The following is an 18,119-nucleotide window of genomic DNA, read 5'->3' on the forward strand; positions in this document are numbered from 1 at the left end:
CAGGGCAGCCTGTTACAAGTTTCCCTCACAATTCTAATCATAGTCCTCAATAACACATACAACTAGTCACTACTTACCTTCCTCACTAGACAGTAGTCAGAAACCCATGTGAAGACTGGGATGATGTATTTCCTTCCTTCCTTCCTTCCTTCCTTCCTTCCTTCCTTCCTTCCTTCCTTCCTTCCTTCCTTCCTTCCTTCCTTCCTTCCTTCCTCCCTCCCTCCCTCCCTCCCTCCCTCCCTCCCTCCCTCCCTCCCTCCCTCCCTCCCTCCCTCTTTCTCCCCCTTCATTTCTTCCTTCCTTCATTCCTTTCTTTTTATCTCCCTACCCATCTCCTAGGTCTGTAATAGCCCAGGAGACTCACTGTTGAACTACTATAATTGCCTTTAAACAGACTCAGCTTAGAGGTACCATTAATGATGATTCCATTGGGCTTTTTTTGTTATCTCAATACATGTAGAAGTCTTTGGAAAGCTGCTGAAGAGTGAACTTGTTAGGATTAAACCTGCAAAGGAGGCTCCAGCAAATGCCGTAGTCCTAGCTTGCTGTCCTTGAAAGTATTCGAGCAGAAGACATTAAGGATTTTTTTTTTAAAGGAGTACCAAATTAAGTGACAGAGAGGCTTAGTTGACTTTAATAGTTCCTTCAAAATTTTAGGCTGAATTTCAAATATCTTCAGCCCCCATCAGCTATGGTTACAAAAGGGATTGCATCAAGAATGATAACTCTGCCCCTGGACACCCTTATAACTCAGTAATGAAGTCACTCCTGAGGTTCACCCATCAGCCAAAGATTAGACAGGCCCATAAAACAAAATGAGACAAAATGGGCATACCCACTCAGGGGCAAGCACGAGAAGGCAGGAGGGGACAGGAAAGCCGGTAATGAGGAACCCAAGGTCAAGAACGGGAGTGTTGACATGTGGGGTTGGCAACCAATGTTACAAAACAGTATGTGTATTAATTGTTCAACGAGAAACTAATTTGCTCTGTAAACCTTCATCTAAAGTATAATAAAAAAATAAGAAACAAAAAGAAACAAAAAAACTCTGAGACAAATATTAAAAAAAAAAAGAATAATAATTCAAACCCTGATGCCAAAGCCTGGCAAAGGCAGTACACACACACAAAAAGAAAATTACAGAACAATATATCTCATGAATATAAACGCAAAAATTCTCAACAAATTCTAGCCAATAGAATTTAGATCATATATATAAAAAAAAAATACACCATGACCAAATGGGCTTCATGCCAGGTATGCAAGGATGGTTCAACATTAGAAAATCAATCAGTGCAATCCACCACATAAATAGAACAAAAGCAAATAAACACACGATCATCTTAATCGATGCAGAAAAGGCACTGATAAAGTCCAACATCCATTCCTATAAAAACTCTCAGTAAAATAGGAACAGAAGAGAAGTTCCTCAATGTAGTAAACAGTATGCATACGAAATCAACAGCCAACATCATTCTCAATGGAGAGAGGCTGAAAGCATTCCCCCTCTGAACGAGAAAAGACAAGGATGCCCTTTATCACCACTCCTATTTAACATTGTGCTGGAAGTCCTAGCTAGAGCAGTAAGGTAAGAAAGACAAATAAAGGGCATCCAGATTGGAAAGGAAGAAGTAAAACTATTCCTCTTTGCAGATGATATGATTCTTTACATAGACAGCCCCAAAGATTCCACAAGAAAACTATTGAAATTGATAGAAAGATTCAGCAGAATAGCAGGATATAAGATCAACATACAAAAATCAGTTGGATTCCTATAGACCAACAAAGAGAACTTTGAAAAGGAAATGAGGTATACAATACCATTTGTGATAGGCCTTAGAGAGGTAAAATACTTAAGAATAAATCTAACCAGGGATATAAAAGACCTATACTAAGAAAACCAAAAATCACTATTGCAAGAAACTATTGCAAGAAACCAAAAGAGACCTACATAAATGGAAAAACATACCATGCTCATGAATAAAAAAAAGGAGGACTCAATATTGTGGAAATGTTAATTCTACCCAAAGCAATCTACAGATATAATGCAAACTCGATACAGATAACAACAGCATTTTTTAATGAGATCGAAAAAGTAATCAGTTTTATATGGAAAGGAACGAGGCCCCGGATAAGCAAAGCTTTATTGAAGAAAAAGAACAAAGTCGGAGGCCTCACATTACCTGATCTCAGAACCATATAGCCATGGTAGTCAAAATAGCCCGGTACTGGTACAATGACAGACACATAGACTAATGGAACCGCATTAAGAACTGAGACATATATCCAAGCACCTGTGGTCAGCTAATCTTTGACAAAGGACCAGAGTCCATTAAATAGGGGAAAAGACAGTCTTTTTTAACAAATAGTGCTAGCAAAACTGAATGCCCATCTGTAAAAAAAATGAAACAGGACCCATACATCACACCATACACAAAAAATAACTCAAAATGGATCAAAGACCTAAATATAAAACCTAAAATGATAAAGATCTTGGAAGAAAAAACAGGGACAACTCTATGGGCCCTAATACATGGCATAAATTCAATACAAACCCAACTAACAGTACACAAACACCAGAAGATAAATTAGGTAACAGGGAGCTCCTAAATATTAAACAGTTATGCTTGTCAAAAGACTTCACTAAAGGGGTAAGAAGAGAACCTATAGACTGAGAAAAAATTTCTGGCTATGACATATCTGACAAGGGTATAATCTCTAATACCTGTACAATGCTTCAATACCTCAATAACAAAAAGACAAAAAATCCAATTAAAAAATGGGCAAAGGATAAATAACAGACATTTTACCAAAGAACACATTCAGGCAGCTAACAGACACATGAGGAAATGCTCGTGACCATTAACCGTTGTTGTTGTGTGCCACTGAGTCCATTCAGACTCACAGCAGCCCTGTAGGACAGCGTAGAACTGTCCCATAGGGCTTCCAAGGAGTGGCTGGTAGATTTGAACTGTTGACCTTTTGGTTAGCAGCTGAGCTCATTAGCCATTAGAGAAATGCAAGTCAAAACTACAATTAGATACCATCTCACACTGATACTACTGGAATGAATCAAAAAAATAGAAAATAACAAATGTTGGAGGGGTTGCGGGGAAATTGGAAGTCTTACGTACTGCTGGTGGGAATGTAAAATGGTACAACTACTATGGGAAACAATATGGCACCTCCTTAAATAGCTAGAAATAGAGATACCATATGATTCAGCAATCCCATTCCTAGGAGTATATCCTAGAAAAGAAAGAATCACTACACGAATAGGCATATGCACACCCATGTTCATTGCAGCATTTTTTACAATAGCAAAAAGATGGAAACAACCTAAGTGCCCATCAACAGATGAACTGATAAACAAATTATGATACATTCATACAGTGGAATACTACACAACGAAAAGGATCAATGATGTATCTGTGAAACATCTCACAACATGGATAATCTGGAGGACCTTATGCTGAGTGAAATAAGTCAATCACGAAAGGACAAATATTGTATAAGACCATTGTTATAAAAACCCAGAAAGAGTTTACACACGGAAAAAAAAAATCCTCGATGGTTACGAGGGAGGGGAGGGGTAAAAAACAAACAAAAACAAACCCATTGCGGGTCAAGTCGATTCCGACACGTAGTGACCCTATACGACAGAGTAGAACTGCCCCATAGAGTTTCCAAGGAGCACCTGGTGGCTTCAGACTGCCGACATTTTGGTTAGCAGCCATAACTCCTAAATCACTAACTAGATAATACACAAGTGTTAACTTTGATGAAAGGAATATAGGGGAAGCCAGCACAGCTTGACCAAGGTGAAGTCATAGAAGCTTCCTAGACACATCCAAACACCTTGAGGGATCGAGTTACTGGAGCTGAGGGCTGGGGTGTTCTTGGGGGACATCCAGGTCAATTGGCATAACATACCTCATAAAGGAAATGTTCTACATCCAACTTTGGTGAGTAGTGTCTGGGGTCTTAAAAGCTTGCAAGTGGCCATCTAAGATACATCTATCGATCCTGTCACATTCATTGCAAAGGAAATGAAGAAAACCAAAGCCACAAGGAAAATATCAATTCATAGGATTAATGGAGCACATGAACCACAGCTTCCACCAGCCTGAGCCCAGAAGAACTATCGGATGATGCCTGGCTACCACCACTGACCTCTCTGATCCAGATCACAATAGAGGGTTCCAGACAGAGTGGGAGAAAAATGTAGAACAAAATTCAAATTCACACAAAAAAGATGAGACTTACTGGTCTGACAGAGACTGGAGGTTCCCCTGAGACTATGGTCCCCTGACACCCTGCTAACTCAGATCTGAAGCTACTCCCAAAGTGTATCTTTCAGCTAAAGATTAGACAGGCCTGTAAAACAAACAATAACATACCTGAGGAATGTGCTTCTTGGTTCAATCAAGGATACGAGACAAAATGGGCAACACCTGCCTGAAAGCAAAGCCAAGAAGACAGGGAAGGGACAGGAAACATGGGGGGATAGACATGGGGAACCCATGGTGAAAAGGGAAAGGGAGAGAATGCTGACGCATTGTGAGGATTGCAACCAATGTCACAAAACAATTTGCGTATAAATTTTTGAATGAGAAACTAATTTGCACTGTAAACTTTCACCTAAAACACAATAAAATTAAAAAAAAAAAAAAGAACAATGACTGAAATTTCCCTAGATGTTTGCCCCCATTTGTATCTTTTACGACTTCAGTTTCCTGTCAAATCACCTCCTGAATCTTTGGAAGTACACTGACGTATCATATATGTTTCCACAGTCCTTTAATTCTTTCACTCCCATATTCTCTTCAGTGGCGTCTGCTGATTACAAAGTCACTTGAGGATGAAACCTCATCACTGCTGGGCCCTTCAGTTCCCAGTCAAAGGTGGTGAATCCCAAGGCTGCAACAACAATTCAAGGTGCTGTGTTTTATGCAGGTATGGGGAGAACGACTCTCTCCTCAAATTGCATTCATTCGTTCAATAAGTATTTATTAAGTACTGACTATTTTTTTTTTTTTTTATAGTTTTGTTTTGTAGGCACTTCTCTAAGTACTAATAGAGCCCACAGGAAGGAAAGAAAGAAAAAAAGAGGCAGAGACAGAAAGACAAAAGGAAGGGAGGGAGGGAAGGAGGCAGGCAGGCAGGGAGGAAGAAGGAAGGCAAAGAAGGGAGAAAGTAGGCTAATGGAAAAGATCAAATAATTAAGTTCTGAATCACTGCTCTTTACATTTAGCCTTTATCAGGCAGCGGGTTACTACTTACTGCATATTAGTTGAACCTGTTACATATTCTGGGAACTACATATATAGAATATATTTTAGTTTATGGAGAGTGTTGTATAATGTGCAAGTTATGGTGAAAAGAAAGTACTTTAAACTTTATTGTTATACCTTTATGTGGATCATTTTTTCTTTATCATTGAACCTGACTGATGTTCTTAAGGCTTCTAAGGAACCTTGGTTGACAGCCCATGTTAAAGCTGAAGCAGGTATTTGTGTTTATGGACTAGGTAGCCTGGTAGCCTTTGGGAGAAAGGACCCTCCCTTTTTTTTCTCCAAAGTAAAGTGGAATTGCATGAAAAGAAATAAATTATGGCTGGTAACTCTTGGAAGCCAATTTATTACATAGTGGTTCATTTGTTTCCATGTTTCTCTGAAGCACGTTAATAGTTGTGCCAATGGTTGTTATGTCTCATATCCTCATATAATAGCAATGTAGCCTGTATTTCTTTTCTGACGAATCTACTTGCACTTGGAAATTACTTGGTAGCAAAAGTGACTTGTAGAGGCAGTTTGAATGCTTAGGTGTGAGTCCCTGGAGTCCCAAGTCTATAAACATTTCTTATACTGTGGCTCCTGGTGAATGTAGCTGTTAGAGGTGGAGTTGGATCTCATTGATGTTGATGTAGCTCCCTGAAATTGTAGCGTTGTTTCCAGTGATTCTCTTGATAGTTCTCAAGGGAATATGTACTCAGAGCTGGCAGCCCAAATGCTGGAGGGACTTGCCAAATTGTTTTTTCCAGAGACTCAGTTCCCTTTCCTCTACAAGTAGAATCTAGGTGTCACAATAGACAGTTTCTTTGGACAGTCTCACTCTGGAGCTTAAATCTAGGATTGGTATTCTTTTGCTGCCAGCTTTTAGGTGTGAGAACTACTCTGGCAAAAACAGCTCTAGCACTGGACTACTGAGGCAGTCCTGTAATACTGCTCAGAATAAGCTGGAGCCAAAGCACAATAGAAGTAGTCCTCATGTTCCTGGCCTAGAAATAGGATTCAGAGAGGGAATAATGGTGGTGGGACTTTGTACACTTGCGGGGGCTTTCACTGTGTTCCCTTTTTTCTGTCTGAATTAGATGGTAGAAACTGTGTTTAAATTATGTTCTGCAGCAGTGGGGAGAACTAGGGACAGACAGTGTTCAAGCCCTGGGAAATACTGGTACTACAAAAAATTTTTGTGCATCAGAAAACATATGGGAATCAAGACATAATTTAAAAAACTTATTATAAAAACTGCTGTAGATAATGTAGAACAAAACTGTGTTCTGATTCTTATCTGAGTTTTTGAGAGTACAAATATACTACTCATGTTTAGATTTGTAGTGTACATATTTAGATCCGGGCTATTCTTCCTCTCTTACATCCTTGAATAGTATTTTATGAGCCACCCTAAGTTGAAACATAAGCTGAGTTACCTTTTTAGAGTACCTTATCTTTACTTCTTTTGTTAGAAATTCTATTATCTGCTTTTTGCTTATTTGCAATCCCTTGGTGACTATTTCTGTGGTCCTTGCTTCAGGAAAAGATTTACAACCAAAAAAACCAGTTGCCATTGAGTCGATTCCAACTCATGGTGACCCTTGTGTGTCAGAATAGAACTGTGCTTCATAGGGTTTCCAAGGGCTAATTTTTCAGAAGTAAATCACCAGGCCTTTTTTCTGAGGCACCTCTGAAAACTTAATTATTTTCTTTACAGCAAAACTACTACTAATCCCTGTGAGGATATCTCTTCTTTCACACTTGGTGACTCAGCATTTGCTAAAAAACCATAATCTGTCCGCTAGCTTGGTTGGCATAGTTACCAGCATAACTATGTGGCTAACTAACACTGGAAGAATTCCCCAAAACCCTAGAGCAGCTCACCGTAGTGTGAAACGTGCTTCTCATTATTTATTTGATATGTATTCTTGGGGTGGTCTGAAATGTTCTCACTCAGAGATAATCAGTATTAACATTTTGGTGTATATTCTTCCAGTGTTTGCTCAGAAATTTTGAATATTTTAAAAAGATTTTGGTACATATTACCGAATTTTTCTTGAAAAGGTTGTATCACTATATACTCCTACCAATAAATGTGGTACGAAAGTACCCATTTTCTGTCCTCTCTGGCTAATACTTTGTGAATTTAATAGGCAAAACTCCATTATGTCATTGTTCTTAATTTGAATTCGTTTGATTATTTTCGATAGAACTCTTTCATGTGTTTATTGGGTTTTTAAATATCTTTTTAATGAAATTGCTTTACTCTTAAAATTTTCCTAATACCTCACTTTTGAGAACTTTTGTAAAGCATTGTCATTTCCAATGAGCTGCTAAGAATTCTACCAGGATAGCCACAGGGAAACCAATTGCCACTATGTGAGAATGCCACATCTGTGAGAGTTAGTGTCTCTCTGCTGTACTTAATGTAAACGTGGAGCTATTACCTGGAGGACATTCTGAATTAATCTAATTTTCTAGGAAAAGGGTAAGAATAAACATAGTATCCCCTTAGCACCCAACAGATAGAGGTTGCAAAAGAAACTATAAGTATTTGTTGCATAAATAAATGTGGTAAATAAGAGATACCTAAACATAAGTTTTAGAATTCTGATCTAGGTAATTTGATCCCTTACATAGTTCATAAATATTATGTACTTTAGACTTTATAAAATGCATTTACATGCATACGTGTTTTAATATTTACAGTAAAACCCTATGAGGTAAGCGACGCAGCTTGTTTTACATTTGAAGAAACCATAGCTCAGATATATAAAGTGAATATCTTGAAGCTTTATAGTTGACCCTGGATACCATGTTATTTCTGTTCTCGTATAAGCCTCCCATATTAATGTTACTTGTGAGTCTAGACTCTACAGAAATTTCAAAAGAAATTTTAGCCATAGACATTATTTGTAATACTCAGGAGATTCACAACAAATCACAGGGTCCATCCAAAACACAATGTTTTTGAATGCAAATATTGCTGACTCTTGTAATTATGAGCCTTATAAAATGACCTGTAGGCTAAATAAAAACAAAACAAAAAAAACCCCACAACAACAACATAGAAGTGAAGTACCAAATGAAATTCTGTGGTGCTTTCCTATCCTATTTATGGAATGTGACTAAAAACAGTTAACTTCTCAATAAAATTTAGGTATCTGTTCATTTGATAAATATTTATTGAGTACCTGTTCTGTACTAGACTCTGTGCTAGATGAATAAGACAAAATGAAGGCTTTAACCTTATGGAACAGAGGGTGAAAGACATTAAAAATTTTTTTTTTAAATAACATTTATGGTTTTGCTTCTCTTGAGTGCTGTAAAGAGCAAGTACAGGGTGGAATGAGAGTTGATAACTAGGCGTCTAATCTAGATCTGAGAAAGCCTTCCTGAGAAATTGATGTTTGAGGCCTTGAGGGTGAATAAGAGCAGGTGAAAGGTAGTAGTATGGTAGGGAGGTATACTAAATTACTTCTGGGTTATTGAGAGAATGGAAAGAAAGCTGGCCCAGTAGTGTGAGTGCTGCCTGGTGAGAGGTGGGAAAATAAGGTTATGAGGAAGGCAATGGCTATATTGTTGACGCCTTCAAAGGAGTCATTTTAAGTCTCATCCCATAGCTGTTGCCATTGCATAGAACATTTTTGAAACTCTTTGTATGACATTGCCTTCAGCTCCAATTTTGAAACACGTGGGAAAAGAAACATTTTTTTTTAAACAAAAACATTTTGCAGTGTAATCACTTTCTTTTTTAGTCGACTTGGCTCAAAGGGCTTTTGATTACTTATAAGAATTAAATCTATCCACAGGGGAAAATAATATTTTTTCCATCACCCTATAAGCTGTGAAATTTACTTAAAAATAACCAAAACCCCTTAGAAAAACAAAGCCATTGCTGTCAAGTTGATTTCGACTCATACGGACCCTATAGGACAGAGTAGAACTGCCCAATAGGGTTTCCAAGGAGTGGCTGGTAGATTCGAACTGCTGGTCTTTTGGTTAGCAGCTGAGCTCTTAACCACTGCACCACCAGGCCTCCTACATGAATATAAGAATTTTTAAAATGCATATATTTCAACTTGTAGAAATTGACCTTTTTTATAGGTATGGAAAAGCAGAGCCATTGTAATTGAAAGCACAGCAGGTTGCTTCTGTTTGAGTTAAATGGAAGAAACTTATCTGAAGCTACTGAGAGTTAAAAATTTGGAGACATTTTCTCTAACTGAAATATCATTGATTATGCCACCATCAGATAGTTTTCCTATAGAGCCTGGCCTGTTTACAAATAGGTGTGTATATTTGTGTGTCTAAAAAAGAGCATAGGAAATGGAGTCCAAAGACCTCCATTCAAATATTCTTTCTACCTCTTACAAGTTGTGTGCTCTGTAATCCCTTAAGGCCTCAATGTATTTTCATCTGTAAAATGATACAGCATTAACACCTACATACAACATTTTCTGGATGATGAAAAAAAAAGCAGAAGTAATTTATAAACTAAAAATTACATTAATATTATTATGTATATATACATGTATATTTGACAAATAGGTGTGCACCTATAAAAATTTAAAATAATAAATAATAGTCAAAATAGGAGTACTCTTAGTTGAAGACAAACCTATAATTGAGTATCTCAGTTTATAAAAGAAATAAATTGGTTGTTTAAAAATTTATATTATTACATGTTTACTTATACCACAAAAGAATTAGCCAGTTTTTTAAAACCTCTTAGTGTATTTAAATGCTTATGTATTGACAGTGCTATGTGTGTGGAAGGAGATAAAGGGGATTAGGGCTAAGAGTTGAGGTAAGAAAAGGGCTAAAAGGATAGACCCATTAAACAAGGAGCAATTAAAGATCAGTAAAAAGTACTAAGCATCTCTAAAAATGAGTTGATTTTTAAAATATGGTTTACACATGACCTTTAGAGCATCTTTTATAGAAAGATGAATATACTGGGATAGAGAAAAACCAAATTTTACCCAAAAGAGAATCATACATTGAGAATGGGCAATGATCTTGGGTACCCAAAGACTACTGAAGCCTTTAGTAAATTGCTCTTTTATTCTGTTTCTTCTGAAAAATGTTATGACCACCACTATTAAGATAAATTAATAATAGTTGATAAAGTCTCCTTGGCCTTAGTTGTGATTTTTGGGTTTGTGTGAAAATTCATATTCAATGTGTACTGTTCAAGTTAATTATAATTGATAGGTTATACGTCTTTTAAAAATTATATACACTGTCATGTAGTCACCATGTATGGCCTTTAGAAAGGAACCAGATTGAATGATATTCACTTTTCTTTAAAAATAAATAAATGAAGACATTTTCAAATTAAATAAAAAATTAAGATGACTAATTCGATGTTTTCCAAATATGTCTTTAGAGGCATGACATTTTAAATGCAGGCGAGAAAAAGCATTTTATCTGTCTTATTTTTATTGCTTCAGGATTTCAGAAGAAGGATATACCACTTTTTTGTTTTTTACAGTGTTCTTCTGGTCCTCTGCAGCAGCCTGCACACTGAAGAGACCTATACGCTCCGTTGCTGGAGTTATTCATTTTTCAGGGAAACAGAATAAAGCATTGGGGAGATGTATAATTTCTCCTCCTCTTAGCCAGTAGTAACATTGAGAAGATACTTTGTCCCCATTTTTATGACTTCTGAGATTTTATTGCTGGCAGCCAGATGTGCTGAAACTCCTGACGACAGCATCTATTCATTGCATGTTTTTAATAGGCTTAGAGAAATATGAGTAGAGTACATGAAAGCAGCTCAGCTTCACACTTCATCTGGGAATGCCCAAAAAGCTTACTGCTGTTCAGAATTCTTGCTACAGTCAGGAGAAAGCCGAAAGCTGCACGGGTACTGAATCTTCTACGACTGAATTAGAAGAATAATGACTGTACAATTAACTATCAACCTCTGCTCATTTAAGCACAGTTTTTACAGAGATCAGGAGAAATATGGAACTTGATTGGCATGTTTTTATTTGATGGTGACTGCAAATAGGTGACTTTAAAGACAGGTGGTAAGGAAAAATTAGAGAAGGAAAAAAAGAAAATGCAATTTGAGACATTGCGCCAGGTCTGCAATTCTGTTTTATCTCATTTTCATGGGGTTTTTTCATCCCCCCCAAATATTTTACAAAATGAGCTTTTTGGACAAACGCTGAACAATGCAAGGTGAGTAGTGCTAAACCATAATTTATATCAGTATTAATATAGTCAGAATAATAATCTTTTATGACTGCAAACATTTTTGTGTTGAAATGTTAGTATTATTAAGGTTTTTAAAATCATATATATAACATTTTATGTAGTATCTCAATTTGGTTTTAAGAAGTTAAAGAAGCTTACTTCAAAGCATAAAAAACATCTTAAATATAACTAATTTGACCTCTGAAAGATAATACAGATATTAGGCTGTTTCATTTTTTCATTTTCTAATAAATTAGCTTAAAATGTCTGATGTTTTCTTTGTAGTCATGGCAGTGATTAAATTGCATATGTAAGGATGGGACTATATAATCATGTGTGATTTGTTAGAAAATGAATTAGCAATCATGCATGCTGTTTGTAAAACATGCGGGAGATGTTTTCTAGGTCTAAGACATTTCTATATGCAGTGGAGATCAATACTCTTTTTAAACAAGCTATTTTATGGAACTGAGAATAATGCTTTGTATTAGGTTGGCTAGCTGGGAAGGATTCTTTGTTATAAATTCTTATTGCTTGTTCAGTCTGATCTTTTGTGGTGGAGGTTGTTAAATTGTGAACATATGTTTTTGGTTTCTCTGGCTTGCACTAAAAGAGGAATTCCATTAAAGAATGCCTTTAAAATGCAGTTTTAACACCTCGTCCTTCCTCATTTAAGTTGTTTGCCTTTTGAGAATTTCTAATGTTAGATACCTAGTATGGAACATACCCCATCTTTAGTAAATATATGTGGAGGAAGAGTGAGAAAGATATTCAGTGAACATGATAACGCACTGAAACCTTCTGGAAATTAAGGGGGACTAACAGTGCATAGAACATTGAAAGGCTTTGCTGGTCTTCCTTTTAGGATCTCTGAACAATGTGAGCCAGCCTGTTTTTTTTTTTTAGAGATTTAAAAAAAAATACCCAGTAAAAAATGCCTATCTTTATTTACTAAAGGAAAAGGAGGCTTTTAAAATTTGTTGGCATTTAAAATGTTTACTGATGAGAAATATATGTATGACTTTTGAATATGGAATAACATATCTATTTTTTATACAATCTCACTTATTTCTCTCAGTGTAGTTCTGTTCACTTAACTAATTTTATTTTGTCATATTTTATTTTTGGACTAATTTAAAATATATGGCAGTATATGAAATGTTAGGCATTCTATAATAGGCTATCTGCATTTTAAGATGTTATTTTCTTTTTACTTAATAATACTTTGCTTGAGTGTCAGTATTTTATGATATAAAGCATTCTGTATTATATGCTATATTTAAATAAAAGAGGCAATATGGTTTTTAAAAATTTCCATGACCTGAAGCTACCAGAGTTTCAGCATTTGTATTCATTCTTTATAAATCTTTTCCTAGTTTTAGTTCCATATTTTCTCTTAATGCCACAATTTATGTGTTTAAAAATACCACTGTTAGGGCTAGATGTATGTTTACTTGCTGTTAACAGTAGTTGGTTATGAATTTTAAAATATGAAACTAGATATTTTTTAAAGGAATTGTGTGCATTCCTGTCACTATGCCTTTGCTCTGACTTCAAGTTTCTCCTATTGTTGGCATGCTTATAATTGTAGTGCTATTAAAACTCTGGAATTTTATGCTGCCACAATTAAACATTAAATTGAAAAGTTCCCCATGCTTTCATAAGACCAATCCTGTCTTATTTTGATTCTCTTATCCAAAATTATCTAAAACTGTTAGTTAATCAATAATTTATTCTGCTTTAGGAAGATAAAAGCCTTGCCTTTATATGTTCTTAAGTAATTAGTATTTAAAAAACATATTATTTCACAAATCACCAAAACACCACTATTTCACAAATAGATCTACTGATTTCTATAAATAATCAATTACTTGATTTACTTCTAAAATTAGTCAAATCAGTGATACAACTAGCTGTTATATTAAAAGTATACAAAGTAAAAAATAAGTATATATGAACTTGGAATTAATGCTTTCAGGTATTCTATAATATGCTTGTACATATTAATATTTTGGTTATTTCTTGTGTCCAGGTCAAATATAATGCTCTTTAAAAATTTTTATTCTGCTTAATTTTTTAAAATAATGGCATATGCTTCAGCGTTTTCCTTAAAATTGAACTAGAAAGTAAGATGAAGAATAAAAAATCATTCTTGAAAAAATACCATTAAAAAAAATTTGAGTATGTCATCAGAAGATGTGGTCCTACAACAACTTTAAAATTCTTTCTAAACAGCGGATCCTTCGACTTCATGGATTCGACTTTTATGATTTTGAACATTTTAAGCAGCAATTATATAGCCATCACCTCTGGGCTGATTAAAATATCATATTATTGTTTGTATTGTGACATTAACTATCTCTTTTTTCTAAATTGGTAGAAAAAAGTATCATAGATATGGACAGTAAGATTATATCTTATTCTCAACTGCTTTTCAGGAGAAGTTACTAGGAGAATAGTACTATACATTGATTGTAGACCATAGATTAATAGAAGGGGACCCTTTCAGGGAGTTTTTAAACAGCTGTTTCCTTAGGTAACTAATCTTATCCCTAAATCTGCAACTCAGCTTTCCTCAGTGGTTTATATGGTACAGCAGGTTACTTCCATGACATGTTAGCAATAAAATGTCGAAAGATAAAAATCTCTTGTAATAATTGCTACAAAAAATTTCCAGAGTTTAACTTGTCAAAAGAACAAAGATTTTAAATAAAACCAATAATATTTTATGTATCATAAGTTACCAAACTGGAGAATAATGTGGGTTGGTAAACTATTTTCTTACCTAATAAATAATTGAAATTTATAAGTGAAAATAATTAGAATACTTTAGGCTAACTTTTCATTGGAAACCATATAGCACAATGCTCTTATGTTTCATACTGAATGTTCTTACCTTTGTCTTTTATCATTGGGGTTCTTGAGGACCATTTTAGTGCATTAAGAAGGTGACAGGATGTCTTCTGTTCTTTCACAGCTAAAATGAAACCACTGCATAGCCAGCAAGAAAAGAATATTAGTGTCTGCCCCCACCCGTAAACCTACTTGATAGATTTTGATGAAATGCCACTTTCATTTAAATTCTTGTTATCAAATCTTCTTACTGTAAACTCATTCTTCTTAAATTAAATTATTTAATCAGGACACGAAGATAATGGCTTTTGTCACAGTAAAAAGTCCTCGAGTACTGAATTCTTTATGAAATCTAACGTTTGTGATCTTGTCTTTGGAAGCCAACATAAGTACTGGGTTGCTAGAAGGTATATTTTTAGCAGAGTTTTCTTCGCTGCATTGAGTAATCAATTGCTTTGGGCAGTATACAAATGAACATGATAATAATGACTATATTTTATAATAAGATTTATGAAAAATGGGCTTAATATCCTCTAAGTTTTTTCATTTGCTACTTTTAATAGCCTTTCTTTTGCCATGGAGAGATCTGTATTTTCCTCTAAGTGTATCTATTTCTTTGTCACTAAATGTGTGACAGTGAATTTGCTGTGTCTGCTGGCCACAGAGGGGCATAATGTAACTGGAATTTGTGCGGAATAGACATTAAAGACAGTCTTTCCCCCCATTCCATATATATAATGAACTATGAAGGCTTTCAAATTTTAAGGAATAAAAAAACAAAAACAAAACTTAGTAGACCAAAGGATATTTGGATTTGTTGATTTTTTTTTTTTAATTACAAAAAAGAAATCATATAATCTGGTTTGCTTGGTAGAGTCCCAGTTTACATCTTCTGTCCTCCAGTAATTATTATCAACACCACTTTTTCTCTCTCAAAGCTTTCTGGTTTGCTCATTCTAATTTTTAAGATGGTATGTAAAACTTAAATTTTCCTAGTGTTAGTGTAATGGATTCTTTCCCACTGAATCATTCCCCAAGTCCTAAAACATTAATATTTTTAATAAAAGCTATGTTTTCAAAATAAATGTTTAATTATTTAGTCTGGTAGTATTTTTGGTCAGAAGTGTTTTTAATCCTTTACACAACATTTACTATTGCTTTGGTTTATAATGAAGCCATCAATTTGTATTCAGGATTATTGGCACAGACACTTGTTATTCATCTTGACACATTAATGAATACTTTGACATTGAAAGAACAGCATGCTTACTTTTCATAGTTCTGGGAGTGCAGTCTGCACAGTGTGTGTTGTTTCGACTTGGTATGATCACAGCACGATTGAGTTTTCATGTTGGGCATATAGTTCATTAATAGCCTCTTCTGAGTTATACAGTCTGATGCATGATACACACATAAATCTTATTAAATATATAATTGTTATAAAACTATAATTATATATTATGCATATAAAACTTATTTTAATAATTTTTCATTTATATTTCTAATAAAATTGACTTTTGATTCAGAGATGTGTGTCATTAAGATTTTTATCAGATATTTACTGTGGACCTTAGCTCTATATCCCAATTATTGGTATAAATGCTTAATCTGATACAGTTTAATATCTTCTTTAAATATTTTCTTTATTGAAAGAGCTTTTCCTGTCCCCACCTGCCTTCTTGTCCCTGCTCCTGAGCTGGAGTGCCTGTTTAGTCTCGATTTGTTTTATAGGCCTGTCTAATCTTTGGCTGGAAATCCTGGTGGTTTAGTGGTTAGGAGCTATGACTGCTAACCAAAAGGTCGACAGTTCGAATCTACCATGCGCTCCTTGGAAACTCTATGGGGCAGTCCTACTCTGTCCTGTAAGATCTCTATAAGCCAGAATTGACTTGACAGCAAAGGGTTTTATGGATTTTAACCTTTGGCTGAGGGGTGGACTTCAGGAGTGATGTCAGTTCCGAGTTAAAAGGGTGTCCAGGGGCCATGCTCTCGGGGTTTTGCCAGTCTTTGTCAGACCAGTAAATCTGGTCTTTTTTTGTGAGTTAGAATTTAGTTCTACATTTTTCTCCAGCTCTGTCCTGGACACTATATTGTGAACATGCTCCTTTTGGTCCTCATCGTCTTTATTTGTGGAACAGAAACAACCTTGTTACTGTGAAGCGTTAAATGAGCTAGGCTAGAGAAAGTTGCCACAATAATGTCTGGCTCATACCAGGTTCTCTGTATATCTCTTCGTTTATTTTCGTCTTCTTTAGTTCGTCTAAGTAATGTTTTATAGTTTTCAGAGTAAAGGTCTTGCACAGTTTTTCTTAATTTTTTCTAACTATTTTATGTTTTTGATCCTACTGTAAATAGAATTGTTTTTTAAATTTCAGTTTCTAGAAGAAAAAAAAATTTTTAGTTGTTTGCTGCTAGTATATAAAAATCTATTTTATTTTTAATATTAACCTTGTATTTTTTGACTTTGCCAAATTCATTTTAGTTCTAATAGTTGTTTTGTAGATCTGTTATAGTATTTTAAGTAAACATTGTTATATCTGCAGAGACCATTTTATTCATTCGTTTCTAATTTTTTTCCTTGTCATAATGTTTAGGACCAACTATGCCATGTTTTGCCGTGTTAAATAGAAATTGTGAGAGGCCCCTAGCTTAGTAAGAGTTTTTGTTTTAAATCATGAATGGTTTTGTATTTTGTGAAATACTTTTTCTTCAGTTATTGAAATCATATCATTCTTTATTGTGTTAATACTGTTAATTATATTGAGTTTTGACTATTAAACCAATTTTCCATTTCTGGGTTAAATCTTACTTGATCATGAGTTATTATCTATTTTGTATATTTCTAGTTTAGATTTTCTATTTTGTTGAGGGTTATTTGTGTCTGTGTTCACAGGAGATGTTGTATAGTTTTCTTTTATCTAAAAGTCATTGACTGATTTTGCAGTTAGAGTTAACCTCATACACTGAGTGGGTTTTTAACTCTTCTGCTTTCTGAAACAGTTGATGTAAGACTGAGATTGATGTTATTTCCCCCCTAAATATTTGATAGAATTTACCAGCAAAACAATCTGGGTATGGAATTTTCTTTGTGTGAAAGTTTTTATAAGAGAATTCCATTTATTTCAGATGAATAGAGCTATTTAGATTTTCTGTTTAATTTTTGTCAGTTGTGGTAAGTTGTATTTTTCAAGAATTTTGCCATTTTATCTAAGTTGACTAATTTGTTGCTATAAAATTGTTCATAGTATTCCTTTATTATCTTTTTAATACCTGTACAGCCTATAGTGATAGCCCTTCTTTTATTTCTGATATTGGTATTTCATAATTCATAATCTTTATTTTGTTTGCTTGATCAGTCTAGCTAGGAGATTATCATTTTTTTCATTTGGCTTTGTTAATTTTCTCTATTGTTTGTCCTCTGTTTTACTGATTCTTGACCCTATCTTAATTATTCTCTTCTATTTACTGTGGGTTTACTTTCCTTTTCTTTTTGTAGCGTCTTAAGGTGGAGTCTTATGATTTCTTCCAATTGGTGGAGTTTCTTTTTTTAATTCCCAGACATTTGATTTAAAAAAAAATTCTTGCTGTTGCTGTTAGTTTCTGATTTAATTTCAAATTTACTAAGACTTATTTTATTGCCCACTATAAGGTCTGTCTTAGTTAACATACAATGTGCACTCAACAGGAATGTGTATTCTGTACTTACTGGGTGTTGTGGTCTATAAATATCAATTAGGGCATGGTGTTTAATAATGTTACTCAGTCTTCTATGTCTTTAATGAT

General features: G+C 34.7%; 1 protein-coding gene across 1 annotated transcript in view; it reads left to right on the top strand.

The window, feature by feature from the left end:
• Nucleotides 1–11,318: 11,318 nt before the first annotated feature.
• RIMS2 (regulating synaptic membrane exocytosis 2) overlaps nucleotides 11,319–18,119 on the top strand; it is a 404,721-nt gene continuing 397,920 nt past the window's right edge. The window contains exon 1 of the mRNA XM_064267988.1: nucleotides 11,319–11,468. Coding sequence (XP_064124058.1) covers nucleotides 11,347–11,468 — 122 coding nt within the window. The 5' untranslated portion in view covers nucleotides 11,319–11,346. The remainder of the gene's footprint in view (nucleotides 11,469–18,119) is intronic.

This window comes from Loxodonta africana, chromosome 14 (genome assembly GCF_030014295.1).
Source record: "Loxodonta africana isolate mLoxAfr1 chromosome 14, mLoxAfr1.hap2, whole genome shotgun sequence".
Classification (NCBI taxonomy): Eukaryota; Metazoa; Chordata; class Mammalia; order Proboscidea; family Elephantidae; genus Loxodonta; species Loxodonta africana.